The 14177-nt window shown below is 41.9% G+C and overlaps 1 protein-coding gene across 1 annotated transcript; it reads right to left on the bottom strand.

Moving 5' to 3' along the window:
- Positions 1–450: 450 nt before the first annotated feature.
- LOC117407160 (matrix metalloproteinase-20-like) lies at positions 451–9091 on the bottom strand. The gene is made up of 10 exons (XM_059030791.1): positions 8925–9091; positions 7874–8115; positions 7024–7172; positions 6084–6209; positions 5146–5307; positions 4190–4349; positions 3019–3152; positions 2775–2931; positions 2558–2661; positions 451–1791 (listed from the first exon to the last, which is right to left on the bottom strand). Exons 1-10 carry the CDS (start codon positions 9054–9056, stop codon positions 1691–1693), a joined length of 1467 nt encoding a protein of 488 aa, XP_058886774.1. The 5' UTR covers positions 9057–9091; the 3' UTR covers positions 451–1690.
- Between the last annotated feature and the right edge of the window lie 5086 nt (positions 9092–14177).

The following is a 14177-nucleotide window of genomic DNA, read 5'->3' as shown; positions in this document are numbered from 1 at the left end:
GCTAATCTCTGAAGAATGTGCATGTAATTTATCAATTATAATTGTTTCTATTTACAGCAATGTTTCTCAATGGAGGTGTTGAAAGCTTGAGGTGGCAATTATTGTGAATTATTTACACTATTATGCGTATCGGTGTAACACTGCACTGCTGTCACAGATTCTAAGCCTACAGATTAATTTTGAGCCACACTGTATTTGATATTACCTGTGTTTTTGAGTAACTTCTATAGAGGCTGTCAGCAGCCTCGTAGAGGGTATTATTACGACAACGCAACAAGAACAGCTCCAACACAAAGGAATGCATGACATACTGTCCACTTCACACACATGTCAAGGAGTGGGACACCTGCCTACGCGCTGGCCAGAGTCGAAAATACAGACCCATGTTTCCAATGTCAGCTGTGACCAGCCATGCAAGAGTTAACGACGTATCTGTCATGACCACGCCACACCAATGAAGAAGAGCATTCCTGAGCCGTACATTTTTATTTAATTTATATTTAACACGGTGTCAGAGAATATATGTTTGCCCCAAATATTTATTTCCCCAGAAATGAATATTCGTTCCTACTGGGAACAAATATTCTGGAATATTGGCTCCCCTTCCAAATATTTGTACCCTCTTATGTTTTTGTAACTAAGTAATCTTTCTTTGCATATAAGTCTATATCCATGCACTTTCAACTGAAACCTTAATTTTAAGACCACTTTCCCCAACACTAACCCTAAACTTGTACCATCCAGTCCCCTCTGACAGGTCCAGTCTCACCTACAACAATAGAACAGCCTGCAAGCATTGCTCACATTTACCAGCATTATACCTGCATCATTTACATACAAATAACAAACATGCATGTAGGGGGGAACAAATGTTCGCTGGTGGAAACAAATATTTCCAGAATATTTGTTCCTGGGGGAACAAATATTTAGGGGGAACCCATATTCGTTTACAACTCTTTCCGTTTCCACAGAGAAAAATAAAATAAAAACATGAACACAGTAAATGAAAGAATTGGTTTTGCATATGTTTAGCAATACATTCATAGTATAAACACGCATCTGTAAGTCTGTGTTGTGATCTTTCTAGCAGGTTGAACAGAGCTGAAAATATCCACTTTGTAGATCTGAGAGCTTCCCCTGGAAAGATGTGCATGAGGAAAAAACCCAAACCATACCCTCGTTTGGATGAGAAAAAAGATCTTGCAATTAGGTGACACAGTACAATAAGTTGAGAGAAAAAAAAAAATAGATCAATTCCTTTTCTGTTTTCTTAAAGTAATTTTTTAATGAGGAAAAGACCATTTTATTCCAGTTCCATGTAATATTATCTTTTTTTCTATTAAGGTTTGCAAAATGCAGAAGATCAGTGTTCATCCCATAGCCAAGCATGACATGGGTAACCAGATTGTGTTAGTTACAAACTGTGATTCATTCCACAGACAAGCATGACATGGGTAACCGGAATGTGTTAGTTACAAACTGTTCCTGAAAACAAACAAAGGCTTTTCTCTTTCCCCCCCCCCAAGGGTCATTAATATTAAAAATGTAATTAAAAAAAAATGTATTTCACAAAACGTTAAAAACCCTTGTTTGTAATGTCTCGGTCTTGTTATTTTTTTTATCTAGAAAAGTAAAGTTAAAATGTCCAGCCAGTGCCCTCCTAATGTGGGAATTGCATTGGAATTTAAAGCTAGCATCCGAGCCAGGAGTTGGCTTTTACAACTCGCGTGACTTCATCTCGTTCGCTGTCATACTTGTAAGCATTGGATCCAGAAAACAGGTAAAGGAACCCTAGGAGAGAAGAATGCATGGTCATGGTGTATTATCTGTGCACGATGCACAAGTCTATAGGAGCATCCTTTTTTTAGGAGAAATAGAAATAATCTGGAGAAAAAATTATTATGGGGAAATTATCTGTGAAACAATATTTATTTTAATTTCATTAGGGGTTCATCAATGAAGAACGTAAAATTCACCAGCATTCATTCTTACCCAAGTGAAAAAGGTCTCTAGGACAGACATACTACAAACCAGCTTGCACCCACTCCTGCAGACTAGCTTGAGAAATGCACTATAAGTAACTGGAGCTGAAATGACTGAGGGTAATGAATACATGAAGACGTGCACAAGGGGGAATAAAGCAGAACGCTTGTGACATACCAGCTGGTATCAGAATGGAACTATCCACCCCAGTCTAAACTGTTAATTCAACCCATTTAAACTCTGAAGTATGACCCGTTTTATCTGACGATCCTGGAGTGGAAATGGTCTTGCAAGGCATTGGTGATATAAACCAATACCTCCTGGGTACCAGTGTGCAGCTGATTGAAGTTAAGGATCACTGTGCAGCATCAGTTTACATCGTCAGCGTGTTGAAATTGCTAGTAATGCTGTGTTTTGATAAATCCTCTGCTTTAGCATATACTGCACACTAGTATGGTTTACCAACAGGTCTTTTTTAAACTTCCCTTAGGAAGGGTTTAAATGTAACAGGGAGATGCTATTCAAGTCATTCATCTCGAGTGCTTATCGTTTTCATTGAATGAAATATACATACCGTTTACTTCAACAGCAGCATTTACTTTACCACCGATTCCTGAGAACTCTTCTTCAATGTTTTTAGGATAGCCTTCATCCATCTTTAGTTTGGCTTCATTGAAACTGGGAAAAGATGTTCAAAATAATTAGTAAATGAAATGGTGTTAAGCTTGGTCTGCTTTGAGCGTGACTTGCTTACCGTCCGCATGCAACTAAATAAGACAAACGACACGTACCTATAAAACTGAGTATCGACAAATAAAAGGGTCTTTTTAATGTCCTTCAGATAAACGGCTGCATCCACATGTCTCACGCGGCTTGGAAGTCCAAAATCAGAGATTGATCTTGGGCTACCTGTCATCTGAAATCCTCTTGAAGTCCAGTATTGAGAGCCTAAGAAGAAAAAAAAAAACATACGTCAATGGGTGCACATTGCTAGAAACATGCACCCCTTACAAAATGACACTTTGTTAGTAATACCTTTAAATAGATAGGCAGTTCCTTTCTCTGGGACATCATAAGCTGCATCCACACTTGTCAACAGATATGGAAAGGAGCTTCTGAGGTAGCCCAGCCTGACGTCATTCAGCTGGGACTGTCTACGCCAGAGCAAGCTGAAGAAATAGAAATGACAATAATTACAGGTTTCTGTTAGTTTCATTTAATCTTTAGAAAACTTACATAACCCTGTAATTGAATACATTGTGTGTGAGGCATCTCCTAGTGTGTCAGAGGTGTCAGCTTGTTTTGTGGATGAGAGATTTGTGAACTAAGCTGTACTGGATGACTTGTTTTGGTAAAATTACACTTCACTCTTTATAAAATAAAGTTTAAAAAATGCATTACTCAAATGAAATACCATTGGCCCTTTCATCTGCTCGTCTACTGTTTTATTTCGCGGTAAGCAATGTTTAAGAGCAGTCCTTATTTGTCCCATATCATTTAGCATGGTGCACTTCGTTTTTGTTTTTCAGTACACTTTCAAATTGACAGGTGTCGTCTGTATCCTTTCCCCTGATTATAGTTTCTCCATGTGTCCAACGCTGTAAGTTACTGTCATTGAACAGAGGCAGGCCTTTCAACAGGTGTGACAAAACTGAAAAGTACAAGGTGCAATGGCTAAGGTATGTAATTGTTATAATTATATTTGGTAATGTTATTTTGCTTGTAAATATTTATTATAAGTACTTGCTGACTATGATGTCACAGGCCTTGGGCCCAGGTGCTGTATAGGGTTGTTGTACACATATCATTTGTACGCTACTTGCTTGATTAATAATGTTATTGAAACGTGTTTTGCCTCACATGCTGACAAAGCTATCTGTTTATGTATAAATAGCAATCATTTTATGTTAATCAACCCCAGAGACACAGGGATATCATATGAAGACATTTTAAATCCATCAAGTAACCCATTGTTTTGAGTGCTGTTTCATACAAGAGCTGTGTGTTATTTCAAGTTCACAACCATATATTTCACCAAAAGAATTATTATAAATGGTTGTTTTTCCTTTTACTGAAAATAAAAAATGTCTTTTCAGCTAAACAAAATGCATCGCTCTCAATAAGACACAGCACGTGAGGATATAAGCAATGTGTATAAAAACGGCTTGTTTGTTTTAGTTGAAAATGAAATAAAGTCTGTCCTTACCCATCTTTAAAGAAGAGCAATTCTTTCCCCACAACCATGACAGCATCGAAAGACAAGCTGGGGTCACATGTATGGGGGGTGTGGGTGGGATGCGCTGGAGGCTGTGGAGGGATGGCAGCTGGGGGGTGAGGGTTCTCAGGCACCTTCGTTGTTGCGTGACCTGTATATTAGAGACATCAGGGGGTTAATAAGAACTACATTTACAAGAGCTGCTGGATCCCAGAAGGGAATGTTCTTCTTCTTCTAGAATTTTACAATGCACTTTGTAAACTTACCTTTTATGACTGACAACCGAAATATTAGCATAGTCCCTCCTTAACTACCATAAAATGTTGAAATTTGTTGTAAACCCATGTCATACCAAACTGGGTGAAGTAGATTGTATTTGTAGCCAATGTCATTTCACTCCCAGACTTAATAAGCAGGTACCAGATATTCCTCAAATTAAGTCTGCATTTCAGACATCACCTGTCCAGTATTTGCAGTACATAACAATGCTGCATGTTTCCTGAGTCTGTCAGCCGGGTGTACTGGCAAGTAATCTTCTTTTCAATTTCATAACTGATTGTGCTAACCAGCCCTGAGGTTCAGAAAACTGGATACCTTCCAATGAATACACACAAAAAGCTATTAACAGCCTTTTCAGTGTGGTTTGCACAACAGACACATGCATTCAATTATTATAAGCATCATAACCTCAATCCAAACTGAGTAGTAAGCTTCTCAACACAGTATTAAAAACCTGACCTAATAGAACTATCCAACACACTACAGTATTCAGGTCAAAGTGTGATTGACCTAGTTATTAACATGTCAAGTGCGACTGTACACGTGCTGTACAGGTAGTTGCCCATCAAATGTCTACAAAGCTTTGTGTTAATAGTGTAGCTGAGTGTCTTGGGCAATTACAACGCTGCTGTGTTGAATCCAGTTTTAGGAATGGACAATGAACGCACCGTATAAAGACTGAATGCCTCGCACGTCGTCTGTGGGCAGCTTGAAGCCCTTGGGGTTCCGATATTTGTAAGTGGGGTACATCAAGGCCGAGGGCTCTCTGGAGTGTGCCAGGCCCAGGGCATGCCCTAACTCATGAGCGGCTACCGTGAACAAGTTGAAACCTGATCAATAAAGACAAAATGAAAAAGCGTTGAGTTCCTCTACTTCCACCTTTTCAAAAAAAAAAAAGCATATACCTTTCTAACTGTCACTGACACATTTCCAGCGATTTCCTCTTGCGTTGTAGTTGCCAGATTCGCTTTGATCATAGACATATGTAAACAGCAAAGAAGGAACAGGTGGCCATGTATTCAACACAGCTGTATGTTTAGTTCCTGTGAGCCAGCGGCTCTGTTAAATCAATTTGCATAGTAGTTACTTAGTAAATACATGTGAACTTACACATAATTACATTGTTATTATGCATAGTTACATAGGTACATTTTTTGCATGATATAACCTTATCCCTAATCCTATCCCTAACCTTAACCTTCACCCTAAACCTAACTCTAAGAGTTAGAGTTAGGGTTAGGGTTAGGTTTATATCATGATTAACACATTAAATACATTGTAACTATGCATAATAACATTGTAATTATGTGTAAGTACGCATGTATTTACTAAGTAACTACTATGCAAATACACAGTAATTAGAGACACTTCATGGAAAGTGTTACCATTATCCTTTCACTAGATGGCAGTAGCTCTTACAACTACACAGAAGCTTTTTTCATCTCGTCTGCATTACATGTGACTATGTTGAAAGACAATCTGCCAACCAGAGCTGGAGTGCTGCTCCTGTATTCAGGTCAAAACACTTCAACACACAGTGTTGAACTAAGCACAATGCAGTAATTTATTAACAACGGCTTGAAGTAACCAATATAGCAATAGTTACCACTGGTTCCCATGGTCCAGGATTCATCTCCATCGAAGTGAGTATCTCCACCGAGACCTTCTGCAGGGGCAAAAGCATGTGCCAGTGTGCCTCTTGGACCATCGAACGGGTATGCGTCTCCGTGAGCTGTGCACAAGCACACAGAACACAAGGATACATTACAAACCTACATTACAACTAACCAGTGCTCATTTTAACACAGGCAGGTCCTCTAAAAGCTAACAGGACATTCGAATCTTGAAACTCATCTTGAAACTCATCTTGAAACTCATCTTGAAATATAACCCATACACATTTTAAAAGTGTCTTCATACACACAGCCATTTTAAAAATGTCTTCATACAGAGCTATTTTAAAAATGTCTTCATACACAGAGCCATTTTAAAATTGTCTTCATACACAGAGCCATTTTTGTTAATAGCATTATTATCCTCTGAAGCAGTCATAACCTGTAATTGACCTTTGGTTTGGGACACCTAACTGGACCTGTGGTCAATAATCTTGCAGTTTATGACCGTTGTATCAGATAATAATGCTTAATGACCTTCTGAGTTTGCTTGTGGTGCAGGAATGGTGTAGTACTAAAATAATATATAGTAAATGTTTAATATATATGAATGAGAGAGATATAGATATAGATATAGATATAGATATAGATATAGATATAGATATAGATATAGATATATAAGCCATTTTTTATAAATGACACGTTACATAATGACCGTTTTTTTGCAAAACACAACATCAGTCCGGGCATTTCTTGCTTTAACCCATCAATGATTAAATAAACGTTTTTGCAAGTGCTAGAGATATTCACTGGCATTTGTTTTGCAGTGCAGTAGTTTTAAAACATTGAATGTTTTATGTTCTATAAATCTCTGTTTGGAAACCCAACACAATCAAAACATCAAGTTGTAAAAGAAAGTCATGAAATAAATACCTCCCAGTTCAAAGGAGATCCTGATATCTGCCTCCCCGCTGAAGGTCTTTTGAAAGTTGAGTGAAGTAACACTGCTCCACGCGCTCAGAGCCATCTCAACCGCATGGTCCACCTCAGCGCGGCTCAGATGAGACGTATACTTTACTATTCTTTAAACAGAAGCAGGGAAAGTGTGCTTCATTAACGCGTCACTTCGGTTAGACACCTACAAGCCCTACTGTACCATGGAGCACAGTTATAGTATATAGTAGAGTGATCTGACTGCGGTGGGACCAGAGTAAGGGCGGATATGTAAAAAATCGAATAAATTAATCCTGTTTAAAATACCATTATACACAGCTCTAACAATTACTATATACACACAATTATTGTTTTGAGATTCAGCTTTTATTATGGAGCTCCCCTAAATCCCTTGTTTAGAAAGATACAGGGTATTAATGCTTGTGACAGGGTAGCCGTCTGCTGTGTGGGTGCATGCATTCGCTGCTGAGTGACAGGCAGGAGATCCAGATGGAGGTTGAAGTTGATACGCCCCCTGCAGGCGAACAGGATTTATTTACATATCAACACACTGAACAGCTCATGAGACACTACCAGCAATGGCTACGCATGAATCACATACAACAATGTACGGAAACTTTGGTGGGATCTACAATCTCTGAACTAATCTTCTCTGTTCAATAATAAATGAACGTTGCTGAAGAGATTGATCATGGCAGATAAACGGTAGAGAGGTGATGGGTGGATACACGACGGTTCAGTTCAGTTTACAAGCAGTTATACCTGCATATAAAACAAAGGACAGCCAATATAAACAGTACAGCAAGTACAGCACAGCTGCAGATGGTACCTGTATGTTAGTGTATGGTGTCTCCATTTGGGGGTCCCAGGAAAGATGCGGTAATTTTCCACGTCAGGGACTCCACAGCGAGGAGCCTGCATCATCTCCATTGTACTGTGGTCAAGCCTCCCTGTGACCCTGAGACCGAAGAACGACTGCATCTCCCTGAGCTTCGGGGGCAGGGGGCTGTCAGGTGCTTCCAGCATGCCTACGAGGGCCCCCTCCGTGCCATAATACTTCGAGAGATATTCCTACACATTGTTAAAAAGAGCAAACAGCAAGTTGGAGTGAAAGAAAGTACCCTTCGATCAGAACTGTCTTTGCTTTCAGATAAATGCATTACACGTTGCAGGGATGGCATTCAAACTCATTCTAGTAATTTTGCATGCAGTGAACAATTATCAATGAAGCAGATCACCTGCATGCTGCTTTTGTTCGTTTTTGCCCTGAAGTATTCACAGCGCAGTGCTGTCAAACCTGACCTACAGTACAGTAAGCAGTCATGAGTTCATATCAGCCAGTGAAAACCCCAGAGCGGAGGTGTCTTGCACGGATAGCCACCTGGCCCTTCGTTGAGTGTTTAATTGCGTTCTAACTGTCTTTAGGCTTTGTGTGCTGCAGTGCATAGAGTACCATGACAGGGGCACTTCTCCTATCCCCTCATAACATCATTCCTGACAGAGGCGTGCTTCCAGACAGACATGTCAGGCTCACATACTTGAAGTGTCATCGTGATCCTTCGAGCAATTCCATGCACCTGAACCCCACTGAGTCCACTCCCTGATTCCAACCCCAGTTGAAGACAGAGTTATTTTAAATAGTGTTTTGTTTCTAACTTAATGAAGTCAATAGTACTGGTACAGTTTGGGAGATGTTACATGTTACATTGTAGCAGTTATTTGAGTCACTCTACAAGCCATGACATAATCTGACATAACCTCTGTTCACGTAAGAGTTCCATACAATTTGGTACCATAACCATTGGCTGTGATAGGTCAGGTTTTCTAAATGTTTGACAAGTGAAATACAACTACTTGCATAGACTTTGAAATTTACCAACCTGTGCAAAATGAAAGTCTCTCCTGTTTGAGTTCCCATACTTGCTGGACCTCCGTGGAAGAGATGAAGAAAGAGCAACCAAGCTCCCCAAGAGCAGAACACACATACTCAGAGGAGAACAAAGGATCTTCATGTTTTCTGGAACAAGGGTTTATTTATTTCCCCCAACAGAAGTCAAATGACTGTGTGGTCTGACTGGGCCTCTGGTTCTTTTATAGAGATAGGCAGGTCTATGTAATGAGTGCCGGGATGAATCATGTCTCAAATTCTAATTATACAGCTGATTTGTGTAGATGAATGGGTACAGTGGTGGTTATATAGATCTTGAAGAGAAAGTCAACCCTATCTAATATTCCGTTGAATAATAAGAAAGACCCAAAGTATACAGTTCAAGTTAGTTCCCATATATAATAGTGCTGCAAGATCTCAGCTGACTGCAGATTACAAGCAGCACCACTGAACTCTTTATGAAACCTTAGGGTGGCTCAGTCTGGAGAGTAGAAGGCTCTGTCATTTTTGTGTTTAGTTTAGAAGGTGTTCACTAGAAATGCTCCAAGTTACCTTACGTCGCTATTAGAGACATTTAACTACCTATGCACTAAGATCAAATGATGTGCCTACTTTTAAAATCCCTAAATTGAGATCTAATATGGGCCAACATGCCTTTGTGTATAAAGCTTCTCATCTTTGTAACCCACCGCCTTCGAACATAAATACTGCCTTTTCACAATACCTTTTTAAATCAATCATAAATATGCATTTAAAATCTGACCAGGGATGCAAATCCTGTTAATCCTGACTATGACCAGGATCATGTCAATTGTTATGCTTTTATTTTGCATCGCTGTTTTTATGATTGTTTTTAAGTGTTTTTGACGTGCTTGAATGACGTGTCTGCTTTTATAATGTTATTTATTGACGCCTTCTCTTGCTAGGACACCCTTGGATACGAGATGCATGTCTCCAGGGTTCTATCCCGGTTAAATAAATACATTTAGTGTAATTTGGTTGGTATAGATAACATTTACCGATGTGTTTGACCACTTTTGAACCCAAAGAAAAGAAGAGTAGATTATTGTAGATTTAAATGCCCATATTTTGCATGCAAACTGGCACGCGATCAGTTCTTATAAACTACAGAGAGCGTGGTGAATAAACAGACACATCTACAGCTTGTGAAGCCAAAAACCACTGCCAAGTGAGCATGCTGAGTGACACGCTGCTGTGCACATGAATTCAATAACACTCCTGGTGTAAAGCTGCTTTGCATCAGATGATGGAATTAGACTGTGTGTCCTGGCTGATTGTCATACACTACGTCCTTCTTAGAATGCACCTGCTTGATCTGCCATCATTGTGTTTTTACACTGCTTTACACTAATTAGATGGCTTTACCACCTACTGCTTACAGTGCAGTCAACTAGCAAGGTGAGCCCAGCAATATGGGCCTTTTATTAACATTTATCATATTTTTTGCCAATTTCTTTTTTTTGTTTGTTTTTTTAAGCAAGAAAGGCCCTGTGGTTGATGACAGCTCTAAAGCTTTCTAACGTGCTTATGTTACAAAAACTGTACTCCGGTGGCTATTGGATCAGTGGTGTAACTTTGGGTTCTAAAGTGGAGGGGACAGTTTCTATAGCTGGGGCATATAGGAATAAAATAAAAAATGAACGTTCATTTCATTCCGATTTCCACCTTTACGGTCGTATACTACCTGGGTACTATTACCCAATGCTCAAATAGAAAATATGTTTTTATAATATTGAGACTATCACGATTGATAAATTTCACAATGAAGAGAAAAGAAAACAAAAACGTTACAAATGGCCTCGGCTTTCTCCTCTGCTTGAGATCACCCACAATGCACTGCGCACCAACGCTGCCCCAGTTGATTGTCGTTTCCGCTGGGTCCTAAAGGAGACGCTATACTAACTAGTGATTATACAAATAAATTATCGAGGAATAAAAGTCTCAGTACTGCTGCAATATGAGCCGGACATTTCTCCGTCATTGAAAAAGTGAGGGGGACATGTCCCCCCGCACCCCAATGTAAATTACGCATATATATTGGATAAGCTAAGGGCTCCACTATCTTCACAACTCTAAATACCAGAGAAAACAGCTTCAAATAGCAACAAGGTCAAGTAAACTATGAGGTTGAACGAGGTTGAGAAGCGGGGGCTCCGAGATTAAAAGGAATATGCAAAACAAGCTTTCCAGCCCAGGCAATTCCAAGTAAATATCACTTAGACCCTTTCCATTGCTATCTGAATAATGTATCTCATTTCTACTGTGCTGTGGGGCAGATTAACACAAAGCACGCATCCAGCACATTCCTGGCACCATATGGTTGCTGATTTGCTCCTTGTAATGAGTCTATTTACTAACTTGCAAGGTCATTTAACCTATGTGAATCAGTGCCTCTTATTCAAGTTTATCATGCTGTGGGATGTCTCTCAGTGTTAAAACTTCATCGTTCATGTTTTTTTTTTTTTTTTTGCTGATGATTAGACTTCTCACATCCAGTACATTAATCTCCAGCACCAGCCTAAAAACACTGTCTGTCAGACAGTTAATAAGGCAAGTTAACTAGATAGCTTCCTTGTGTAAAAAAAAAGCACAGCTGGAACTAGAAGCAATCTGTTTAGTGTTGCAGAACAGCAATAGAGCTTGGTAACACAATTTTAAATAATGTCCGCGAATTCATAATGAATTAATGAATTCGCAAGTGAATACCACAGGAATAACCCCTGCATACCCCCTTCAGCTTTGTAACAGCAATGACAAGCTCAGTCATTATTTTTAAGGTTAAGCTTCTTATCATTTCAGAGTGTTTAAAATCTTCATGTCAAATAATAACTGTGTTTTTTCTAACCATGCGGAATGACACAGTGTTAGAAAACCCAAGTGTTATGCTTGTTAGTACCTCACGACAGCAATGAATAAACCTCTAGTAAAATCAAATAGTCAAGACGCAAGTCAAATTAGGAAGCATTACCTAGACATGAATCCACATAGTGTACATCTTGTATTTATTGGAAGATGTACTGGAAGACTGCACTTTCCAAGTCTGAGCTGAAAGATGCAGTTGAGAAAGTTTTCAGACACCTTTGGAAGGACTGAAATAAAACATACAGATTCTGCTTCTACCCATTCCTGCCAGGGCTGCTTCTACTCGTTCCTGCCAGGACTGCTTCTACCCGTTCCAGCCAGGGCTGCTTCTACTCGTTCCTGCCAGGGCTGCTTCTACCCGTTCCAGCCAGGGCTGCTTCTACTCGTTCCAGCCAGGGCTGCTTCTACCCGTTCCAGCCAGGGCTGCTTCTACCCGTTCCAGCCAGGGCTGCTTCTACCCGTTCCAGCCAGGGCTGCTTCTACCCGTTCCAGCCAGGTCTGCTTCTACCCGTTCCAGCCAGGGCTGCTTCTACCCGTTCCTGCCAGGGCTGCTTCTACCCGTTCCTGCCAGGTCTGCTTCTACCCGTTCCTGCCAGGGCTGCTTCTACCCGTTCCAGCCAGGGCTGCTTCTACCCGTTCCTGCCAGGGCTGCTTCTACCCGTTCCAGCCAGGGCTGCTTCTACCCGTTCCAGCCAGGGCTGCTTCTACCCGTTCCAGCCAGGGCTGCTTCTACCCGTTCCTGCCAGGGCTGCTTCTACCCGTTCCAGCCAGGTCTGCTTCTACCCGTTCCAGCCAGGGCTGCTTCTACCCGTTCCTGCCAGGGCTGCTTCTACCCGTTCCTGCCAGGGCTGCTTCTACCCGTTCCTGCCAGGGCTGCTTCTACCTGTTCCAGCCAGGGCTGCTTCTACCCGTTCCAGCCAGGTCTGCTTCTACCCGTTCCAGCCAGGTCTGCTTCTACCTGTTCCAGCCAGGGCTGCTTCTACCCGTTCCTGCCAGGGCTGCTTCTACCCGTTCCTGCCAGGGCTGCTTCTACCTGTTCCAGCCAGGGCTGCTTCTACCCGTTCCTGCCAGGGCTGCTTCTACCCGTTCCAGCCAGGTCTGCTTCTACCCGTTCCAGCTAGGGCTGCTTCTACCTGTTCCTGCCAGGGCTGCTTCTACCCGTTCCTGCCAGGGCTGCTTCTACCCGTTCCTGCCAGGGCTGCTTCTACCCGTTCCAGCCAGAGCTGCTTCTACCCGTTCCAGCCAGGGCTGCTTCTACCCGTTCCTGCCAGGGCTGCTTCTACCCGTTCCAGCCAGGGCTGCTTCTACCCGTTCCTGCCAGGGCTGCTTCTACCCGTTCCTGCCAGGGCTGCTTCTACCCGTTCCTGCCAGGGCTGCTTCTACCCGTTCCAGCCAGGGCTGCTTCTACCCGTTCCTGCCAGGGCTGCTTCTACCCGTTCCAGCCAGGGCTGCTTCTACCCGTTCCAGCCAGGGCTGCTTCTACCCGTTCCTGCCAGGGCTGCTTCTACCCGTTCCTGCCAGGGCTGCTTCTACCCGTTCCAGCCAGGGCTGCTTCTACCCGTTCCTGCCAGGGCTGCTTCTACCCGTTCCTGCCAGGGCTGCTTCTACCCGTTCCAGCCAGGGCTGCTTCTACCCGTTCCTTCCAGGGCTGCTTCTACCCGTTCCAGCCAGGGCTGCTTCTACCCGTTCCTGCCAGGGCTGCTTCTACCCGTTCCAGCCAGGGCTGCTTCTACCCGTTCCTGCCAGGGCTGCTTCTACCCGTTCCAGCCAGGGCTGCTTCTACCCGTTCCTGCCAGGGCTGCTTCTACCCGTTCCAGCCAGGGCTGCTTCTACTTCCAGTCAAAGTTCAGTAGTTTGTGCGATCACACATATGGATGGACTACAATGTTGTCTCTGTCAGCTCTGCTCCTGCACAGTGAAAGGATGTGGTGCACAGTGTGGGACACAGTGAATACAATGTTGCCCTCATATCATACAAGCCACAATAAAGCACTGTGCTTCTGCAGATAGCATTTCAGATCTTTATGAAATGACATGTATATTCACATATTGGTAAGGCCTGGGCCACAGTATGTGTTTGCTGAACATTGATATGTTTAGGCTGGGAGCCCCACACCTTTCAACCCTTAGCATATACATTCATAAGGGTACTTCATTGGATCAAGTAAAACATTTTTTAAGCTGTAAATACCAGCTTGCAGGCTATAGCAAATCAGTCATTGCTATAAAAAAAATCAGGACTGTCAGAGTTTCACAATGTCTAGCCCCAGGCAGGATCAATTATAGTACGCAGTTTTCTGTTTGGGTTGCTCAATAATATTCTCCACAGACCTTTGTATTGTTTTTTTTTTCTCATTTCCAC

Source organism: Acipenser ruthenus, chromosome 9 (assembly GCF_902713425.1).
Source record: "Acipenser ruthenus chromosome 9, fAciRut3.2 maternal haplotype, whole genome shotgun sequence".
In the NCBI taxonomy this organism is placed as follows: domain Eukaryota; kingdom Metazoa; phylum Chordata; class Actinopteri; order Acipenseriformes; family Acipenseridae; genus Acipenser; species Acipenser ruthenus.
The sequence above is the reverse complement of the archived record's forward strand: the minus strand, read 5'-3'. Positions and strand labels throughout refer to the sequence as shown.

Bases quoted from the DNA above. Each gene is read 5' to 3' on its own strand.
- LOC117407160 (XM_059030791.1), bottom strand. From the start codon at position 9,056: ATGAAGATCCTTTGTTCTCCTCTGAGTATGTGTGTTCTGCTCTTGGGG. The intron at 4,350-5,145 runs GTGCGTTCATTG...TCTAATATACAG, and splicing joins AGGCATTCAGTCTTTATACG to GTCACGCAACAACGAAGGTG. The intron at 2,932-3,018 runs GTATTACTAACA...TTTTCTTCTTAG, and splicing joins AACTGCCTATCTATTTAAAG to GCTCTCAATACTGGACTTCA.